Below are 20,702 nucleotides of genomic sequence, written 5' to 3' on the forward strand. Positions count from 1 at the left end.
GTGCTCTGAAAAACGAGTTCACTAATAATCTGCTTGGGCACTTGGTTATCTTTGGTCTCCCCAAATAGTTTTTTTCCAGTTGTAAATTTGACCCAGCTACTAACAGAAAGAACTATTTTTAAAAATATAACTTTGGTCCATGGACAATTCCCTCCCCAAACTTACTGTTTTTATATCTCTGTCCTTAATTAAACTCTCAACAAAGCCCATATCAATTATCATGCGCCTATCACAGCTATTCCTGAATAGTCTCTGGGTGGACTGAATGAAGACAGAATGTCTGGGTAGCACCACAGGAGGCTTTCTTCTCCTGAGAAAGCCCCACGCTGCCCCTTTCCTTGCTCAAGTGGCTCTGTCCCTGCAATTGCTGTCTCTCTTGTCTGAGGTCTGGGCAGAGCAGCAACCTCTGATCTCGGCCTGCCAGCTGGTATCTGACCAGCTGATCTCGGGCCTCCCTCCAGGTCCCAGCCTCCTGCAGGGACACCTGCTGAGCAGGAGAGTCTGGAGCGCAGGTGTGCCCCTGGGAGGGGATGCTGGTAAGACTGAAAGCGGGAGCAGCAGCCTCTTCTCGGTGTGCACCCTCCTTCTGCACAGTGCGACAGCCAACCTTCCTTCTGGACACACCGTTCAGTGATTGGTGGGGGAGCTGGGTCAGTTCATCCACAATCACCTTCATCTTCATATCTGTGGGAGAAAAGAAGTAGGGGTAGACATGGATTTAGTTCTCACATCAGTTGAGAACCATCACTTTATATATTAGCATTCCTGAAAAGATACTGTCAAAGATTGAGTTGTATCAGCTTATTGATTTCCAAATACCCTTAGAAATACGTTTTTTTCCCTAAAAAAAACCAAAAAACAAAAAACAAAAAAACAAACAAAAAAACACAACACTGCAGGGGCGTCTGGGTGGCTCAGTCAATCAAGTGTATGACTCTAGATTTTGGCTCAGGTCATGGTCATGGGATCGAGCCCCCACACTGCGCTCTATGTTGTCAGCAAAGATCCTGCTTAGGAGTATCTATCTCTGCCCCTCCCCTACTCGTGTGCACATGCTCTCTTTTCTTTCAAAACAAATATTTTTTTTAAAAAACCCACTGTATCTCACACCCAATGTATAATTAATATAACTGAATAAAAATTTGATAATATCACTTCCCAGGAAAACAGATTTTATGATATAGATAAGTCAACAAAGATTTCTCTTTCTAAGTACAGTGGCTTAAATCCAAAAATCAAACCACAGGTAGGCCTTACCAACCAGGTCAACTCACATTTGTATTAACATAAATATAAACATATGTAGAGATAATATAAACACATCAATAAACATGTATCCAAATGAGTGTGTACATGTATGGTTATATAATAGTGGAAGGAGAGAAGAAGCAGTAGACTGGTGTCCCCAAATCAGGGTTTATGTCTCCCTTTCCTGCTAGCTGGCTCATGTCTCTTAGCCTCTCTGAACCTCAGCTGCAGAATTTCATATTACTCTCAGGTGCTACTTAACAATATATTAAAATGTATTTCTTGTTAGCAGTCTTGTTTTAATTATAATTTTCTTCCATTGAGATTTGTATTTTTTTCCTATTTAACAGAATTAATCTTTAACTCCAAAGAGTACAACATTGGTGCTGGCCATGGTAACAGATGATCTGGGCACTTTTGCCCTAATCTGTCCCAATTCTTTGAAGGATGTATTATATAAACAATAACACTTCTAGCCTTTAAGATATGATCATGCCATATGTGAATGAACTAACTAATCTACCACATTTCTTGGCGAATAGATAAATGATGATGAACTAGAATTAGATAGAGTTAAATACAATTCAATAAAACCTACCAAAACAATTGTTTATGGTGTTAAATATATGAGAGGTGGGCTCTAGAAGTGACATAGCAAAGCAGCTAAGAATACAAGCTTAGAATCAAACAAATATGTTTAGATTTCCTGTTTGGTCCCTAACTTGCTGCATACATGTACAGACTGTACTTACCCTCCGCATTCCTCAGTTTCTTCATCTGTAAAAACAGTTGAATTGATAGAATCTACCTCATAGAATTGTTTGAAGGTTAAATAAGATGAATCATGCTAAGCACTACCCAGAATCTGTGATGTAGTAAAGATTAGATAAATAATAATCATTATAATTCAAATTGCTAATGCTCAGATAGTACTCATCCCTGCCAGGCACTGTTCTTAATGCTTTATGTTCATTCACTCACCGAAGCCTGACAGCCACCCCATGAGGCTAGTCCCATTTGTATCCTCATTTTACAGATTGAAAAACAAAGTTATGGAGGGTTACTTGCCCTAAGTCACAAAGCCTCCTCCAAGTGTAGCTATGAAATTCAAACTTAGCTAGCCTGGTCTTTACCATCTAACATATTTACTTAATATGATTCCATACACATCTTTTTTTTTTTTTTACTTTATCTATGGTTTACCTAAATAAAATGTGCCCTAAATTAATAGCCTTGTGAATATCTTTATGTCACACAGATGGATACATTTTACAAATTCATCTTAAAATAAGCAAACATGCGCCATCAACAAGATAGACCCCAGATGCCTAATGTGGGTGTGTCTTTTTCCCAAGTTTGCCTGTATTTTGTATATATATTCCATTCTCACCAATATTCTTAAATGTCAGCTCTTAGATTTGCATTTATTTGCCAAATATCTTGGTTGCTGAAGGTTTGAAACATTTTCATTCCAAAGTTTCAAAATTGCCTCAGATTCAATATCTCAAAAGAATGAACCTGTCAAATTCTTCTCAAATTCTACTCTTGTATTTCTTTAGCCCTTTTTCATTCATGCAGTGCCTTTTCAGGTGGTCAAACTAGATTGTAAGAGGAATCATTCTGAGCCTCCAGAGATTCTTCATTGGAGAACTCGTCTGTTTTCTCACTGGTTTATTAGTTCGCTTATTCGTCTGTCCGTCTGTCCATCCATCCTTCCATCCATCCATTGATTCTTTTCTGAGCACCTGCTATATGGTAGGTCTAGAAATACAGCAGTGAGCAAGAAACAGTCCTAATACCTTGGAGTTTATTCCCTAGTAGTGGGGACAGACATAAACCAGAAAATACATGGAGCCTGTACTAGGTCCTATGAAAACAAAGCCCCTGGGAACTTCTCCCCTGCTCTCCAGGGGCTCCAGGAGACTGACCTCTAAGCTGTTTAAGGTGAGAGCCTAATAATAAAGTGTGTATAGCAGGTGTGTAAATAAGATACAAAAGAAGAATTACTTCATCCTGCCTGAAAGGTTAGGAAGACTTTACAAAGGAGATGATTTGTTTTTGAGGGATAATATGGTGGGAAGACATTCCAATATACAGTATGGCAAAGGCAGTATGCAAAGGCAGTGGACCAAAAACAAACAAGATGTGTTGAAGACTCTGAAAATAGCTTTGGACATTGAGAACTGAGGTTAAATATATATGGATAGATAGATAGATAGATAGATAGATAGATAGATAGATAGATAGATAGATAGAGAGAGAGAGATGATAGAGATAGAGATAGAGATAGAGAGATGTGGCTTTGGCGTCGGGAGTTTAAAAAAAATGTTAATACTTGATAGAGGCCATAAATAAAGGGTCTTGAAAACTCTACTAAGGAGCCTGGATTTATTTCATAGATGGGGAGGTGATTTTGGAATAGGGCAGTGACATCTTATTTTCATCTTGGGAAGAACAGGCTTTCTATGATGAAGAAAATGAACTGTGAAGGAGATCACTTGAAAGGCTACTGCAATAGTCTGAGCAAGACATAATAAAGAACAGTAGGCCAGAGTCAAATATGTTGAAGAGCTGAATAGACAGATTCTGAGTACAAGTTGTAACACTGGTAGGGAAGGTAAAGTTAGTATTTATTGAACATCTAGGTCAAGGACTTAAGAACTATCTCCACTTATAGATGAGAGGTTAGAAGACAGAAGAGATCTAATAATCTAGGTAAAGGAAAACAAGTGTGTATCTATTGCATCAGAAGAAACACAAAACATATTTAGGTGCACGTGAAGATAAAACAATTGAAAATAAAAATATTCCTCTCAGACTGTATTAATACTGGTGGCTATCCAACTCCCTGGTGGTTGTAGGGGCTAATGAATTTTTCTTGAATGACTGTTACAAATACAAGGATGTGAATATATTTTACATTTCTCCCAAGAAATTATAGCCTTCTTGAAAACATGGGCTTGCTCTTACTTTGCTATCATCTTTTATAGAAATTATCTCATTGTTAACTAAATACTGATATTAGTTTCCTTTTCTCTTAAAAGAAATGTTTAAGGAAGTGGGAAGCTTTTTCAGACTAGGTACCTGTAAAGTCATGTCACAGTAAGTAACAAAGGCCCTATTTTCACATTTTGTCTAGTGCTTGCTGTGTGTGTGCGCGTGTGCACATGCACATGTGTGTGTTCTTGCACATGTGCTCAGGGCAGGTGTAAGAGTTCAAGTTTCGGAATAGGACAAACTACTGAACCTATGTCTGGGTTTAGTAGAAAAAGTAATTGAACCTTTGAATTGCAGTTTTCTTGTTAGTAGTATGGGATAATTTGGTCTGCTATCTGATAAAACTGTCATGAAAGCATATGAGTTACAACATGTTTTGGCACCTTGTAAACTATGAGGGACCCTATAAAGCTCAGCTCTTGTGTTGTGGTTGTGTTATTATTGTGATGATAATAATGAAGTTGATGATGATGATGACGACAAGGATGACTTCAGGAAGAAACAAGAATCATCCATAGGAGTGTTTCATGGAAATTTCATGTACATACTAGTTTAAACATTACATTGTTTTCAAAAAGCATGTTCTTTTCTGACCTTGACACCTTGATGTCCATATAGCTAAGTGTTCAAATCCAATTCCTTTCAAGTACTTTATGTATACATAGTACTTATTCTCTGACTGCATCCTCCACTGAGCCCAAAAGTCTGAAATCTTTCCCCTAATTACCTCATCTTCCACCTATATTATCTTAAAACGTCTGAGACCTGAAGTACCTTTTTATTATATCCTTTAACATTTTCTGCCTTTTCTTCATCTCCCCAAATGCCTCACTTCCTTCAGAAAGTACTTCCCAAATCATGTGCTCCCTATTGTTACAACACATTGTGTGTTGAGGGACACATCAATCTATTTCCTATAAACATTAAGGCAATATGGTTCAATTTAAAAAACAGTTTTAGGGCACCTAGGTGACTCAGTCAGTTTAGCTCATGCTATATTGATTTATGCCTCAATATTTGCTGACTAGAGTTTCTCATTTGACTTGGGCAACTGCTTCTATCATTGGCCACCTTTCCTTATAGGACAGTCTCGTCTTGTTATTGGGAGGCTGAGTTCCTTCCAGGAAAAACTTTTTGTGCCATCAACTTTGTCTCCATATTATGCCCAGTCCTGTGCCAAGTACTGAGCTTGGTATCGTCTCCAAAATTCCTGCTCCCACTAGGAGGAAAAGACAGTTTACTGAGATCAGCAAATAATGAAAGAACAAGAAGAAAAAGGAAAAATAAGCTTTGAATTTTTATCCCTTGGTAAAACCAACACCACTTCATAGAAGAGGAATCAAACACTACAAGTCACCTATTTTCAACCCATTGAAGATATCGTTATCCTGTTTTTGAGAGACCGTCATTGGAAATCTGTCCCCCCTTGTTCTTCAAGTCTGCATCTATTCATAAAAGACGAACACAAGCATATCTTTCCTTTGCAGGCCCCAAAACATTTAAAAATCTCCCATGAATTATTTACATGGAAGCTCCAATCAGCAACCTACCTGACAGACTCCCTAGCCAAAATGAAAGTGCACTGTGTAAAGGTGCCCAGGGAGGCTGGCCGCCTCCCACTGTGAGGTTATAGACAGAACTAAGTCAGCACACATTATATGTCAGCACTGACATCAGAAGGAATCAGATCCTTTGATCTTGGACCTCCACAGGAAGCTTAGATCTCAGACAAATTAGATAAAAAATGAATTTATAGCAGATATGTGTCCTAAGGCATTCAGCTGAATGTTTGGGTTTTAGGAAAGGAAGAATAGTGAATATCAAAACATATGAATTGGCATGTCTCCCCTGTACCTCCACCTTATTGGTGAGTCTCCATTAAAATGGAAAGAAAAGATTTCAAATTGCCTCTCCATGCCACTTAGAGTCCCATTGGTGGGTTTCATCTAGCTTCTGGAAAAATGTGATAAAATACAGGAACATATATCCCTTCTCAGTAGTTTTGGACCCTTTCAGGTTCACCATAGTCAGCTGTAACTTTTCCAGCTACTCTTAACCTCTTTTGTCTTCCAAAACTTTCTGGGCAACAAATATACAGTGTTCCCGTGATTGTTTTAAATGTGTGTGGGTACTACTCACCGGCTTCTTTTGCAAGGGGAACATTAACAATGAATCTCTCCTCACTCTCCCACTACCCTCGCTGCTCATATTTTCCCAGCCCAGTCTCCCATGTCTTGCATTTTGTGTTGGATGACCAGGATTCAGCATAGAAGGTTGACATAACCACATGGATCATGGAGCCTAAATAGGGGCTGCGGCAGGGAGAGAGACAACTGATAAAACAACATAAAGAATGTACTCCATCTTGGTTTCTTATTTGTCAATCAGGGCAACAATCCTGCCCACATATTGAAGAAGTTATATGCAATAATTAAGATTCATTAATCTAGATTATTTAAGAAAAAAAATCCCGTATTTTAAATAAGAAATTCATTGTAAATTAGAAGGTATGAACATTTTTAAAAGATGAGGGGGAAAATGCTTTTAATTCCATATTATATCATGAGCATTTTTTTAAATATTCTAGCAATGGGTATGTTTTAGTAAACCTGATGTAACTCATTAATCAGCATGGAGTTTACTTTGGTATATTTTTTGAAGGGTGAATCTGTTATGCCCGAATCACCAGTCCCCAGAGACCTCCAAGGAGCCAGCACCGATGCAAGTACAAAAGGGTCTTTATTACAAGCTCGAGCAGGGGCTCACCTGTCTCCCGGCGCAGCAGCAGTGAAGTGGAGCCCCGAACGGTGGCAAGCAGGGTTTTTATGGGGTGAGGGCGGGGGTGTTACCGTGCACACGTTGTACATACAGCATCATCACATAAGCACCAATCATAATTGTACAATACCCATAGTAACAGTTTTGACCATTCAGTATCTGCAAGGCATCTGTTACTTTTGGCGGGACCCAATCATGACCTTTGAGAATCTTTTGAAAATGACCAATTACGAGGTGGGCTCAGAGGATTTACATGGGGCTTATGCAAGCAGTGAATGATTGGGTATTTTGTACAAAGTAACTACCTGCAGTTCCCAGCCCTGACTCATCTCCAAGACTACAGGAATGTTACACATTTCTTTTGATTGGCAGATCTGAGGGCGGTCTGAGGGTGGCTTCAGCTGAGGCTTTTTCTGGAACTGGGACTACGTGCAGCCTGAGGTTGTTTCTAATGGAGGACTTAATTTCAGGCTCCTCGAATCTAGATTAACAAATGTTCTAAATAGTCAAATTTACTAACCCTATTTATAGACTACGTCTTGTTTTCCTTTATTTTTATTATCTCCTTTATCATATATTACATTTATATATCTAATATCTATATCTACATCTAATTGAAGTTATCTGCACTAATATCTCCATATATTCTTGTGTCAGTATTATACTGTCTTAAAAATAGTAAACATAAATAATATTTCTCCATTTGAGCTACTCATCCCCACTGCCATAAGATTAATTTCTTATTAAAAAATTGGCTTTGGAGGAACCTGGGTCGCTTGGTTAAGCATCAGACTCTTGTTTTTGGAACAAATCATGATCTCACAGCTTTGTGGGTTCGAGCCCAATATCAGGCTCTGCGCTGACAGTATGGAGCCTGCTTGTGATTCTCTCTTTCTGCCTCTTCCCCACTCAAACTATTTCTATCTTTCTCAAAATAAACTTTAGAAAGAATTAAAAATTAAAAAATTGGCTTTGTATCATTGTTCTGTATTTTCTGAAGAACTTTAGAATCATATTATGATGTTCTACTCAGTATAAAATGATGGCAGCTTCATTAAACCAAAATTAATTTAGGAATTACTGATTTATTTGCAATATTAGTCAATCTAATTAGAAACATGGTGCAATTCCCTATGTAATCAAGTCTGCTCTTTAAACTATGCAATAGAATATCATCTATTTTTTATACAAAAGTCCAATATACCTCGTTAAGATTGTTTTCTAAGACTGCATGTTCTTTTGTCACTATTACACAATATTATTTTTGCATAGGCTGACATAATTTTGAGTAAGCTACTCAAGTTATTTATAAATTATAGCATTTAAGGGTTGAATCTTTTATTATTAAGCATTTATATCACCTGCAAACAATCATATATTTTCTCTAACATTCTCTTAATTTTGTTCTTATGTCTGTGTTTCCTAGCATTCTAAAATATATGTTATAAAGTTGTAGTAATTAGTTCTCTGTTTTATCTTCATGTGAGTAGTTCCTCGTCAAATATTCCCTTGTTAGACATGATACTGAATCTTGGTTACAAAGAACATTGGAACTCTCCATCTTATTTAGCTGAAAGGTTCTTATCCTTGGTATTTTAAAAAATACTCCCATTTTAAAAACTTATCTAAAGGAATTAAGTGCTCAATTTTATTCACATTTTTAAATTAGGAGATGTTCATATCTTTTTAATTGTATGACATGGGTGTGCTATTAATAATTTACAAATATAGTTTTACTTTTCTGGGAACTTGGCACAGTTTGTAGTCCTGAGCTGTTTTGGTCTTCCCTGCTTTTGGACATCTTGAGGCCATCTCTCTCTTCCCTCTCCTTGTCATTCTTACAGATCTGTACTTACAAAGGTAAATCGACAGTCCTTTGTTTTACTTAATATTCATAAAATACACCATATATACTCAATAGGACCCTAAAGTGGTAAACCTAAATCCCTGCAGTTAATGGTTATAGTCACACATACATAATATCTTGCCATTTTTACATCAATTTTCAATTTCTAGCACTGGTAATGTAGATTTCTCTCTCTCTCTCTCTCTCACACACACACACACACACACACACACACACACACACACACACACACCGCCAAAGACCCCTGATGCTCCAGAGAAGGCAGCACTGGGGTCTGCAGCAGTAGTGGTCACACAAAGACAGAAGCAAGAGCAAGGAAACTACAGTGGCACTAGAAAGCCTTCTGCCTGGAAGTAAGCAGTCACATTTTGCCTGTTGGTAGGACCCCAAAGATGTACAGTCATGGTCCTGTTGGTAATTTTGTGAACGTGAATAAACTTTCTGAATTATTTTAGAAAAGATAAGGGGCCTTTTTTACAGCAGTTGAAAAAACTGCTGGAGTCCAGGGTTCTCTGGAAGGGAGAAGGGCAGAAAGGGATCTCATTTCATCTTTGCCTTCATTATTCACTCAATAACAATAGTTATAAGCAGTCTAATATCCTAACGCCCTATGGTAACAGTGCTGCTGGAATTAGAAAAGATACAGAATTTGATAAGATCTGAACACCTATACCTATATGTTACATAAAAGGTGTTAAGTGAACAAGAGAGAAGTGTTATAAAAGTTGAGACAAGTGGATTATTTCTTCTAGCTAAAAGAGAGAGAGAGAGAGAAATAGAATTTGATCTGGGAAGGAGTGGAGTGGAGACTTTAGGTGTGTGGATACATTGGAGAAGGTCATTTTGAAGCTGAGAGAACTAAGTTGTGTGTGGGAGGGAAAAGAAGGACTGGAGGAGTGGATATCTATAACGGGTGTATTAACTAAGACTGAATGGAAGATACATCTGTGAAACAGTAGGGGAAGGTAGAAACCAAAGACACTGTAGCGGTGGTATTGGTCATACTTGCTAAGCAAGGGCAGAGGGGGGTATGGGGAACACCAGGAAGTAAAGAGAGCTCTGAGGTATCTCACCTGGGAGATATACTCCCTGTTAACCAAATTAGGGGAGCAAGAGAACAGTTGAGAAGGAAGGATACAAAACGGAGCTTCAACAGAGCAAAGCTAGACTCCCTCCCTGGCATTTCTGTAAACCTGAGTGTGTGCAAACTGGACAACCAGGCCCTTAGCAAATAGGATTTGAAACAGTGTGATATGATTTAGGAGCTTGAGGGACTAAACATGTAATATAAGGTATTCTTTTCTCTCTTGGGGCATTCTCTTCTATCCTTACATTCATCAAATGCATGTTGTTTATTGTGATTGCTTTACACTTAACTGCTTGTTGCCTAGAATTGTTCTTTCATTTTCCCCAAAATATTATTGTGTTCCAACCAAACTTCAAACTCATAAAGGCCAGGGGACTAGATGTCTCCTCTTTGCAACTAACTATACAGAGAAGATTTCATAAAGTACTAAACAAATATTTACAATTAAACAATTTAATATTTATTGGGAGACATAATCTAACTACATTTATTAGGCCACTCCAGCATCTCTCATCTACATCTTACAAAAACAAATAATAGCTTCTTTCAGGGTTTCTCAACCTTGGCATTATTGACATCTTGAGCCAAATAATGTTTATTGTAGGGTGGTCCTGTGCGTTGTAAGATTTTTGCAGTATCCCTGATCTCTTCTCACCAGATGCCAGTGGTATCTCCCCTTCCCTGTGACAATTATGCAAATGTCCTCTGGAGGTAGGATGAACAACTGTCTCAATTTGTCTGTGACTGAGGGAGTTCTTGAGACACAGGCTTTGATTTTTAAAACCGGGAAAGTTCTGGGAAAATCAGGATAAGGTAGCCACTCTATTTGGGAGGCCAAAATTAGCCTCTTAAGAACCACTAGTCTATGGGGACAGAGAGCCATCTATGTATAATGAATTATTAAAAAACAAAAAAGTACTACCATCGAGGCACACATTTAATATTCTTGGACCCCAAAGAAGAAAGTACTCATTTTCACTGAAGTAGGAGGGACTGGGAAAGAACTTATGAAAAAAAAATAAAAATAAAAACATTTTTCACTGGTGCTACAAAGCTTCAGGAGGTTTTAACAGGTGAAGAAGATAAACAATCCAATCGGGAGAAAGTGTGCAGACAAATGGGTGGGAAGGTATTAGACAAATCTGAGGATGAGTGATCTAGTGTAGTGAGTGTGTGCAGCAGGCGGGAAGGTGAATTGCAAAGTAAGGTTACAAAGATAGGAAGGAGTCAGGCTTGGAAGGCTTTGAGTCTTAAATAACAAGAAGAACCAACGAATAACACATATATTACATACAGTATGCCAGGAACTGCTCTGTCCACTTTAGTGGTATTAATTCACTTTATCAGCACAACAACCAAAAGTGTGAGCAGTATTGTTATGGCAGTTTTCCCAGTGAGGGAGCTGATGGGCAGAGAGAGGATAGTTGGCTTCTTTGAGGCCACAAACCAAGTCAAGAGGAGAGTCAGGATTAAGCTCACTCTGGCTCCTGGCTTTCATTCTCTGGACTGTCACATTCTTCTGCCTCTCCAGCTAACTTGGGAACTCATTAGATCTGACTAGCAGAGTGACATGCACAAATATGAATTTTAAAAGCTTGCTCAGAAGGCTCTATATGTCTGGCACATAATTGTAAAATATGAGGAATATATGCACCATTCCCTTCCTCCCCCCGTGTAACCCTCAACCACCCGTATTATATCCATACAATTTTTGATAAAAGCCGTAACATGATTAGTTTACAGTCTCAATCTACCAGACGGTGGAAATGCTCAGTTCCACCAGATGAATAATTTTAGTGCTATAGTAGTGGTTAGTAAATGCAGTGTGCTTGTGAGAGACACAGCCAATCCCTTTATTCACAAAGGCCAAAAGTTTAGATAGAGAGAGAAAAGGGAAACTAAAGTGCCACGGAAATACTGAAATAAAACCAAACTTATTTAAAGCTAGCAACAATTAGTTGTTTTGTTGCTGGTAATAATTTCTGAAGAAAATAGGAGATGCCTCATTACTTGCCTTGGAATTGATGCTCTTCAGATTTGGACAAAGCTTAGGAAATAAGGAAACAAATCTGCTATGATCCCTAGGGGAGGATTTGGAGAACACATCTTTCTATTTTTAAACTGGATGTCCTAATAAAATGGCCTTTGATACTCCCATCTCTTCAATCTAAACTTTTCCACAGGAACCCTGTGCCTTATCTCATTCCTGATAATTTATTAATAAGCCACCAGATAAAAAATGTTCCTTAATAAAACACCCAGGCATTGTGGACTGCTTAATGTAGTTAATTTAAGTAGGGTAACTGAGATTCATGTAGATAGCCATATTAGATTAGGGGGAGATTAGCATCACTCTTGTTGTTTGCTTAAGAATGCGGCTAAAAATGCTATTCTTCGAAGTGCTGAGTTCAGATGAGCATTTTCAAACACTTACCCTGAATTTGTATGCAATCATATGGACAAGATGTTTCTAGAAACCAAACTTAAAGTGGTCTTAGATGGAATCTAGAAAAAAATCCCCATCCTATTCTCTCTGTCTTCTTTCTTCTCACACCTACCCACTCCAAAACTACTTCTACCTTCTGGCATAGGTCCAGGCTGAAGCATGGCTGGCTAATTTGTTGGGACATTTCTAAAAAATAATTTCATTTCCTCCATGAGAAAAAATACAAACAGGCAAACAAACTGATATTTACACACACACAAACACACACATGCGCATCTCAGAGTTCACGAAGGTTAGAGGTAGAATAACATTGAACTACTACATTTTAGTTAAACATGGTACTCAGAACCATGAAGATTCATATTCCTTTTTCAAGCAGAAAATATCATGATAATTGACTCTTCCTTAGAATAGAAATATTATTCTCTTTAGAATGTATGCTTCAAAATGTTTCAGATCCATGGAAATTCTATGAATATTTTTCACCCACCATATCCATATTTGGCAAATTCATCTTGTACTGTACCCCCTGTCCTCCTGTTTTCTTGGTCTTAGAAGGACAAAGGCAAAGCACTGGTCTGAAGTAAATGCTTACCTTTTCTTTGCCTGGCACAAATCCCAATGGCAATTTAGAAATATAACAAGCAAAATCATCTAGCATCAATGTACAATGTAGGCAAATAATGCATCTTGCTAAAAGTATAACTAAACAACAAAGCAGAGCTTCATGGAGCTAACTTGTTTCTTCTTCTGTGTACCCAATTCAAATGTTAAACCAATTATCATCTACTAAGAAAAAAATTATAAATGTCAACTTGAATAATTGGTTAATACCTGAGTGACTCAGCTAGCCGCACTTGTGTACCTCTGTGCTGGGGTGTAATTTCCTTGAGAAGAAGTAACAAAGACTAAAGAAGGGGCTAACAACTAAATTGATCCAGAGACTGACAACCATGGGGAGAGAGATGCCGCAGTTCATCCACAATGAGTCTCTCATGCAGAAATCATCTCCACTGTCCAAGCTTACCTTCTCCCATCATGGTGTCTTCCTTTTTCGTCTCTGCTTGTGATCCTTGGCGTTTGGATGAGATGTGGATATGATTCTTTTGATCTTTAGTCTGGAATTCAGAAATATCTTCACTTTTTGTTTCTAGATTAATGAAAAAAATGTGAATGTTTCTTGTTTTTTAGATAGAACATTTTTTATTTGCAAACGGGCCCTAGTTGTTAAGGTGTTTCTCTTGATATGCACATGCAATAGAATTCATATGATGTATTCAGAGCTTAAGGAATAATTTAAATATAATCCCATATACTGACCAACTTTAAGTTCGCTTCAGTAGCCATATACATATTGAAACAAATTTTGATATATTAGGTTAAGAGGATACTAGAATACTACATCATGTGCCTCATATTTTTGGTTTATATTATAGTTTTACTGGACAGAGCTGGTATGGAATGTTACAATACTCATTTTAAACTTTTATTTTGAAATAACAATGTATTCACAGGAAATATACAGGGAGGGTTCATGCACCCTTATCCAGTCTCCTCCACTGATAAAAACCCAAATAATTAGAGTATGATATCAAAACCAGGAAATTGACATTGGTACAATCCATAGAGCTCATGAAGATGTGTGACTTAAGACTTCGACTTTTTTAAAATGTTTTATTTATTTTTGAGAGAGAGAGAGAGAGAGAGAATCCAAAGGAGTCCACAGGCTCTGAGCTGTCAGCACACAGCCCTATGCGGGGCTTGAACACAGGAACCATGAGATGATGACCTGAGCCGAAATCAGATGCTCGACTGAGCCACCCAGGCACCTCAGAAACTTCTACTTTTGATTGAGGAGATGTTTATATTCTATTCATTCATTTATTAACTATATTAGTCAAAATATATTTACATTGCTCATGCCAGGAACTGTTCTAAGCAATAGAAAGACAATGAGGAAGAAAGACCTGGTTCCCTGCTCTTTTAGAGCTTTTATTGTAGTTTGGATGGCAGAGGATAAACAAATAAATTTGTAATGTAATGTCAGATGATACCAGGCGATGGCATATGAAAATTTTTCTCAAGAAAAGCACTTTTGTGATTGAGTTTATCTGAAATAGATGATTTTTTTTAATGTAACACCATTTTTACACTGAAATAACTAGGAAGAATGAAAGATTCTGATTATTCATACTGGGGTATCTGGCAGATTTTTTCTTAAATGAATGAAGTGAGCCTATAACTTGTATGAAGCAATTGATAATATTTGTTGCCAGTGATAAAATTCAAGCTTTCATGGGCAATTTAGAATTTTAGACTACTTCTACCAACTACAAGTTTTGCAGATTTCTAATTCCTAAAGTTTAATGTTGATATTAACAAATGCAGTTTTAAAAAATTACAGAATGAACTATGTCAGCACTTGGAAGGTATTTGAAACTACTAAAATAATATTTTCAAAATAGCTAAAACATGTTTCAAAATCATGCATGAATAAATCTCCACTCAAGAGAGATTTAAGATTTACATTCAAGAGAGTACATGGTAGATTAGTAGATTTTCATGGAACAGACTACAAAAGTGCATTGAGATGTACCTTTAAGTAACTATCTCTTGACCAGTTTGGGTGTACTGTCAAATAAGATTATTCACAACTGGGGCGCCTGGGTGGCTCAAGTCAGTTAAGTGTGCAACTTCAGCTCAGGTCATAATCTCATGGTTCGTGGGTTCGAGTCCCACATCGGGCTTTGTGCTGACTGCCAGCTCAGCCTGGAGCCTGTGTCTCCCTCTCTCTCTCTGACCCTCCCCTGCTCATGCTATCTGTCTGTCTGTCTGTCTCTCTCTCTTTCTCAGAAATAAATAAAACATTTAAAAAAAGATTATCTACAACTATCTGTGAAGGCTATTAAAATACTCTTCCCCTTTTGCTATGTATCTTTGTGAGGTTGGATTTTCTTTATATACTTCAGCCAAAATAACACATTGTGGCAAATATAATACAGAAACTGCTAGGAGAATCCAGGTACAATTTATTTTTTTTTAATTTTTAATTTTTAATGTTTATTTATTTTTGAAAGAGAGAGAGAGACAAGAGTGTGAGCAGAGGAGGGGCAGAGAGAGAGAAGACAGAATTCCAAGCAGTCTCCAGGCTCTGAGCTGTCAGCAGAGAGCCTGATGTGGGGCTTGAACTCACAAACTATGAGATCATGACCTGAACTGAAATCAAAAGTCAGATGCTTAACCAACTGAGCCACTCAAGTGCCCCCAAAACATCATGTTTTAAATTTTAAAAATTATTAATTATATTAACATGTATGTGTTATTATTTTAAAATAAATAAGTAAATTTTACACTTTCTCTTTTAACTTCTAATTTGGAAATATTAATAGATGAACACACATTGACAAAAGCTCTTTAGAGTTTTCAGTAATTACTGAAAAGGTCCCTAGATCAAAATTTTGTAATCTGTTGACACAGACCATACAGCTGAATCAGAGAATTGTATCCCATGAGGAAGATGGGGAATGACACTTCTTATTCTAAAGTAATGCATGTTATAAGGAAGATATAAAGAAGAAAATACAAATTACTCCTCATATGGAACTGATTACATACATTTCCCCCCCCCCACCTATTGCTGATTACTATACATTTTTTTCATAAAGAGCAAAAGAGGACACTGAGGTAATTACATGTTTGAAACTATAGGAAAAGCTTCCTCTATAGNTGAGGAACAAAAGGGAAGAGATGGGATGAGCAGAGCTTAATGGGAGGTCCCAGCATAGCTGGTGGGTTTAGCTATATATATATATGTGTGTGTGTGTGTGTGTGTGTGTATGTATATATATATATATACACATATATACATATATATTATATTATATATATATTATTATATATATATTATCATGCACACTCCTTCAGGTTTTAAAACAAAGACCAAAACTTGGAGTCAACAAATCACAAGGGACAGGATGAAATCCCATTCTTCTTGAGAAAAACAAGCTATCCTTGGGATTTGTTGCAGTTTGCCTAGCCCCACCATGACAGGGGGAGAGGGAGGGATCGCATCTGGCTGATGCTTGGTTCAAAATACAGAGTGCATCTCCTGGAGTCTCCCTTCCCCGGCATCTCTCAGAAATCCAAGCACTGTCAATCTTCTAGCAGTGTCACCATACTTCTTTCTCTTTCCTTGCTTTATTTTGACTTTCTCTGTTTTCCTCTCCTCGCCTCACTCTTGCTTATCACTTTGGTTTCCTAGCGCCTCCTAATATCACAAGTGTTTCATCCACTCATTTGATGAAGTGGAGTAAGGGATCTGCCAGTACCTGGTCTGCTCCTCTCTCTCTCTCACACTCTAAGAGCAGAGTAGAAAACAGAGTAGAAAGATAAAAAGAAGGCTCTTTTACTAAACTTCTTTCCTTCAGTGATTTTCCATGTCTCCAGCCTACACAAAAAGACGTGTTTCTGGAAAAATGTCCAAGAATATAATTTCCACTCTACTAGAGAAAAACAACGATAACAACTACAAAAAAAAAAAAAAAAAAAAAAAAAAAAAAAAACCCACCACACCGAGCATTCTATTCCCTCTTTTCAATGAGAAGAGAACATTTCCAGCAGATTCTTGAACTTACTTCTTGGAGGATTACCTGGGAAGGGGAATGAAATGTTTGAGAGAGTGGGGTCTGGAGCCAAACTGGTTGACTTTTTCCTGATTGTGTGACCTTGGGCAAGTTAGTTAGCTGATTTGTGTCTTGTGCTCCATCTCCATAATACAGACATAGTATTTAGTGCCTTCATCATAGGGATGTTGTGAAGATTAAATAAATTCATGTATATAAAGTACTTAGAACCTGGCTCAGAGTGAACATTCAATAAATATGAGCTTTTAGTATTATTGCTATTATTATTTAAAATTAGACAATCTTTGACTCTACTATATGAGCTGAATAATTTAGTTCCATGTGGTTTACTGTGTTGCAGTTTCATATAAATTTCTCTTTGGGGGAAGAAAAAGAAATGTTAATATAGTATACATGACGACATTCCTCCCTCCTCCCCCACCTTTATTTTCATTCAAAAAAAATCTACCTACTTCTGCTTTTGCTTTTCTTAAACCAACAGCACACCAGACAGCATAGAGCCAGCCATGAGGCCAATGAATATAGGGATGCACCCAAGATGATGGTTGACTTCTCTGACATAGTTGCAGGTGAGACAACAAATGACTTTGATCGAGCTGTAAAATTGGCCCCTGTTAAAAAAAAAATCCCAATAATAATATATTAATCAGATATAAGATGCCGATAAGATGAAAATATTGTAGAAGAGACATGTTTACAATACCTGCCACTTAGTAGGTTCAATATTTATTGAGTTAGTTAAATGAGCCAATAATAAATCCAAGATTTACATTTCTGAAGAACTACAAGAATCCAGTCTCAATAATAACATACAATTGTTCTTTCCAATTCTGTCCATTACTGATGGGGCCTTCTTCCAATTCTCCCCTTTTATTCTCAGACTTACCTTTTCCCCCGATGCAAAATTTCAATTTCACTCTTATGTTCCACTAATTAGAATAGAAATGCTCTCAGCTCTAGAATGTGTGAAACTACTTGCTCTGACATATGTATCCTATTTTAAAAAATGGCATGTAACACATCAAAACAGGGTAACAGGGACTTCTACCATGGAGCCAAGAGAATTTCTAATGTCCATGAGAATTTTGTTATCTGGAAAACTGGGAGTAGGGTACTGGCAAATAGATAGAGCCACTTTGTTTTGTTAATGTTTTATTTATTTTGAGAGAGAGAGAGAGAGAGAGAGAGCACGCATGAGCAGGGGAGGATCAGAGAAAGAGGGAGACACAGAATCCAAAGACAGGCTCCAGGCTCTGAGCTAGCTGTCAGCACAGAGCCCAGTGGGGCTCAAACCCACAAACCGTGAGATCATGACCTGAGCCGAAGTCAGACGCTTAACCAACTGAGCCACCCAGGTGCCCTGATGGAGCCACTTTAGTTATGAAGATGGGGGAAAATGGGCAACTTCCTTTAGAGATAGCATCTTTCTAAGACTTCATCTCAAACTCTTTAATAGACTGAAAAATTTGGTTCTCACTCCATTACTATTTTTGAAATAATTTTGAAACAAAGCTTTAAAGGTTCTAAAAAATTAAAAGCTGGGGTTCCTGAATGGCTCAGTCAGTTAAGCATTCGGCTCCTGGATCCAGCTCAGGTCATGATCTCATGGTTTGTGGTTTAGAGCCCCACATCGAGCTCTGCATGGACAGTGCTGAGCCTGCTTTGGAGTCTCTCTCTGCCTCTACCCTGCTCATACATGTGTGCACTGTCTCTCAAAATAAAGAAATAAACTTAATAAAGAAATAAAACCTTGCTTATACACATAAAAATTTGTAAATATTTATAACATCTCTATTCATAATCATCCAAACCAGGAAACAACCCCAATGTTTTCAACACAGAAATGAATAAACCAACTATGGTTTATCCAGACAATGAAATAGTACTTAGCCAAAAAAGAGGGAAGAAAACAAGAAAAAGAACAAAAATAGGAAAGGAGGGAGTGAGAGAAGAAATAATAAAGGCGGGCAGGTAGACAATGGAAAGAAAGGAAGGGAGAAAGAAAGAGAGAAAGGAAGGAAAGAAAGAAAAGAAAGAAGAGAGGGAGAGGCAAGATGGCGGAGAAGTAGGGAGCTCCATACATTTCACTCGCCCCCATATCTCACACAGTGAAGGCCTGGAGCCATAGGAACCCTTACAGAATCCAGGAGTTTGGGAGGAAAAGAGAGAGCCCGCTAAGAAAACCTTATAGCCTGAGTGCGAACTGGGGAAGATAAAAACGGGCCGGGACCCAGAGACACAGAGGGAGTGGAGGTAGCCCCCTTTGCGGGGAGCTCTGGTGAGTCGAGGGGAAAATAAAGAGTGGCTGAAACTGTTCAAGGAACTGCCCCTGTCCCTGGAAAAGAGAAAAACCTCAGCTCAGGACACAGAGTGACCTGGTTTCCAGCCATGCAGCTGACCTTGAGCAGGTCGCTCCTTTGCTCGCCAGCTTGACCCAGAGGGGAAGTGGTGCACCTGAAGCCCCTCTGCTGCTGTTCTTCTAACTCGGCCCAATCCCCACTGGGCAGATGACCAGCTTGAAAGTGCTCAGAAAAACTCAGCCTGAGGGTTTATTTCGGGCGGTATCAATGTGGCGTGCGTGCGTGGACTAAGAACTGGAAATGAGGCCTGGCTTGGAACATAGAGCACGACCCACCTTGTCTACACCTATGGCACAGGGAGATCAGACCCAAAAGAGTGAGTTGGAATGCTTGGTTTGAGAAGGGACTGGGGTGATGCCACTTTTCTCCCCACAACCACCATGGCAGGGCCTCAGGGAGCGGCCCCCAGGAAGCAGTGGAAACTAAGACCTGCCTACACCAAACCACACCCATCCCCGCTAGAGAGCTGTTCTTTTTTTTTTTTCCTTTTTTTACGGAGACCAGGGCAAGACCAACATGGATACACTACCATGATTAATTCCAGATCAATTCTTTCCATTCAGATATATTTTCCCTTGTCTCATTCGTATCCCTCCCCTCTGCTAGACTGGGCACTTGGTCATTGGTTTGCTTAAACAGTCAGTCACATTTAATCCATTCTCTAGATGTATATTCTATACTCCACTGCTACCTTTCTCTCTCTCTCTGGAGTAATAAGATTATATTGTTTCTCTGAGTAACATTATCTTCTTTTCTTTCTCTTCGCCTCTTACCATATTCTCTTCTTTCTCTCTCTGAACTAAGCCTCTTAGTCTCTCTGCCTGGTCATTGTCTAATTTCACTTCCTCCCTGCCCTGTCATTTCTCTCTTTGTATGTGTTCTTTCGCCAGCACTGCATACACTGGGCCCTTTATTTGTAGCTGGGGATTCTGGTTTTATGCCTTTAGACTGTCCTTTGTCTTTTGGGGTTTTCTCTTTTTTTTCTTTTATTCTTTATTCTTTTTTTTTTGTTTTTATTGTTTGTTTTTCCTCCTTCCTCTTTTTTTTCTTTTTTCCCCTTCATTTTTTTCTTTTCTTTTACTTTTTCCCTTTCAGTTCCACGTTTGTTGGATTTGTCTATACGTTTGTGTGCCTTTGTTTCCTGTGTGTTTGTCTGCCTGTTTTCTTTTCTGGATCTACCTCAAGAAACAAGCCAAAGGGCACATGGTGGAGAGTCCCAAATACCAATACAAGTAGGAAAATAAAATTACCAAAGTCTCAACAAGAGAGACCAAGA

At 38.2% G+C, this 20,702-nt stretch overlaps 1 protein-coding gene across 1 annotated transcript in view; it reads right to left on the reverse strand.

The window, feature by feature from the left end:
* Positions 1-235: 235 nt before the first annotated feature.
* The window catches only part of PKHD1 (PKHD1 ciliary IPT domain containing fibrocystin/polyductin), a 487,578-nt gene continuing 467,111 nt past the window's right edge, over positions 236-20,702 (reverse strand). Inside the window, exons 64-66 of the mRNA XM_077752866.1 lie at positions 17,519-17,677; positions 13,451-13,573; positions 236-684 (exon numbers count right to left, since the gene is read on the reverse strand). Coding sequence (XP_077608992.1) covers positions 236-684; positions 13,451-13,573; positions 17,519-17,677 — 731 coding nt within the window. The remainder of the gene's footprint in view (positions 685-13,450; positions 13,574-17,518; positions 17,678-20,702) is intronic.

The sequence above is a fragment of the Crocuta crocuta genome, unplaced genomic scaffold, assembly GCF_008692635.1.
Source record: "Crocuta crocuta isolate KB4526 unplaced genomic scaffold, BGI_CrCroc_1.0 scaffold291, whole genome shotgun sequence".
Classification (NCBI taxonomy): Eukaryota; Metazoa; Chordata; class Mammalia; order Carnivora; family Hyaenidae; genus Crocuta; species Crocuta crocuta.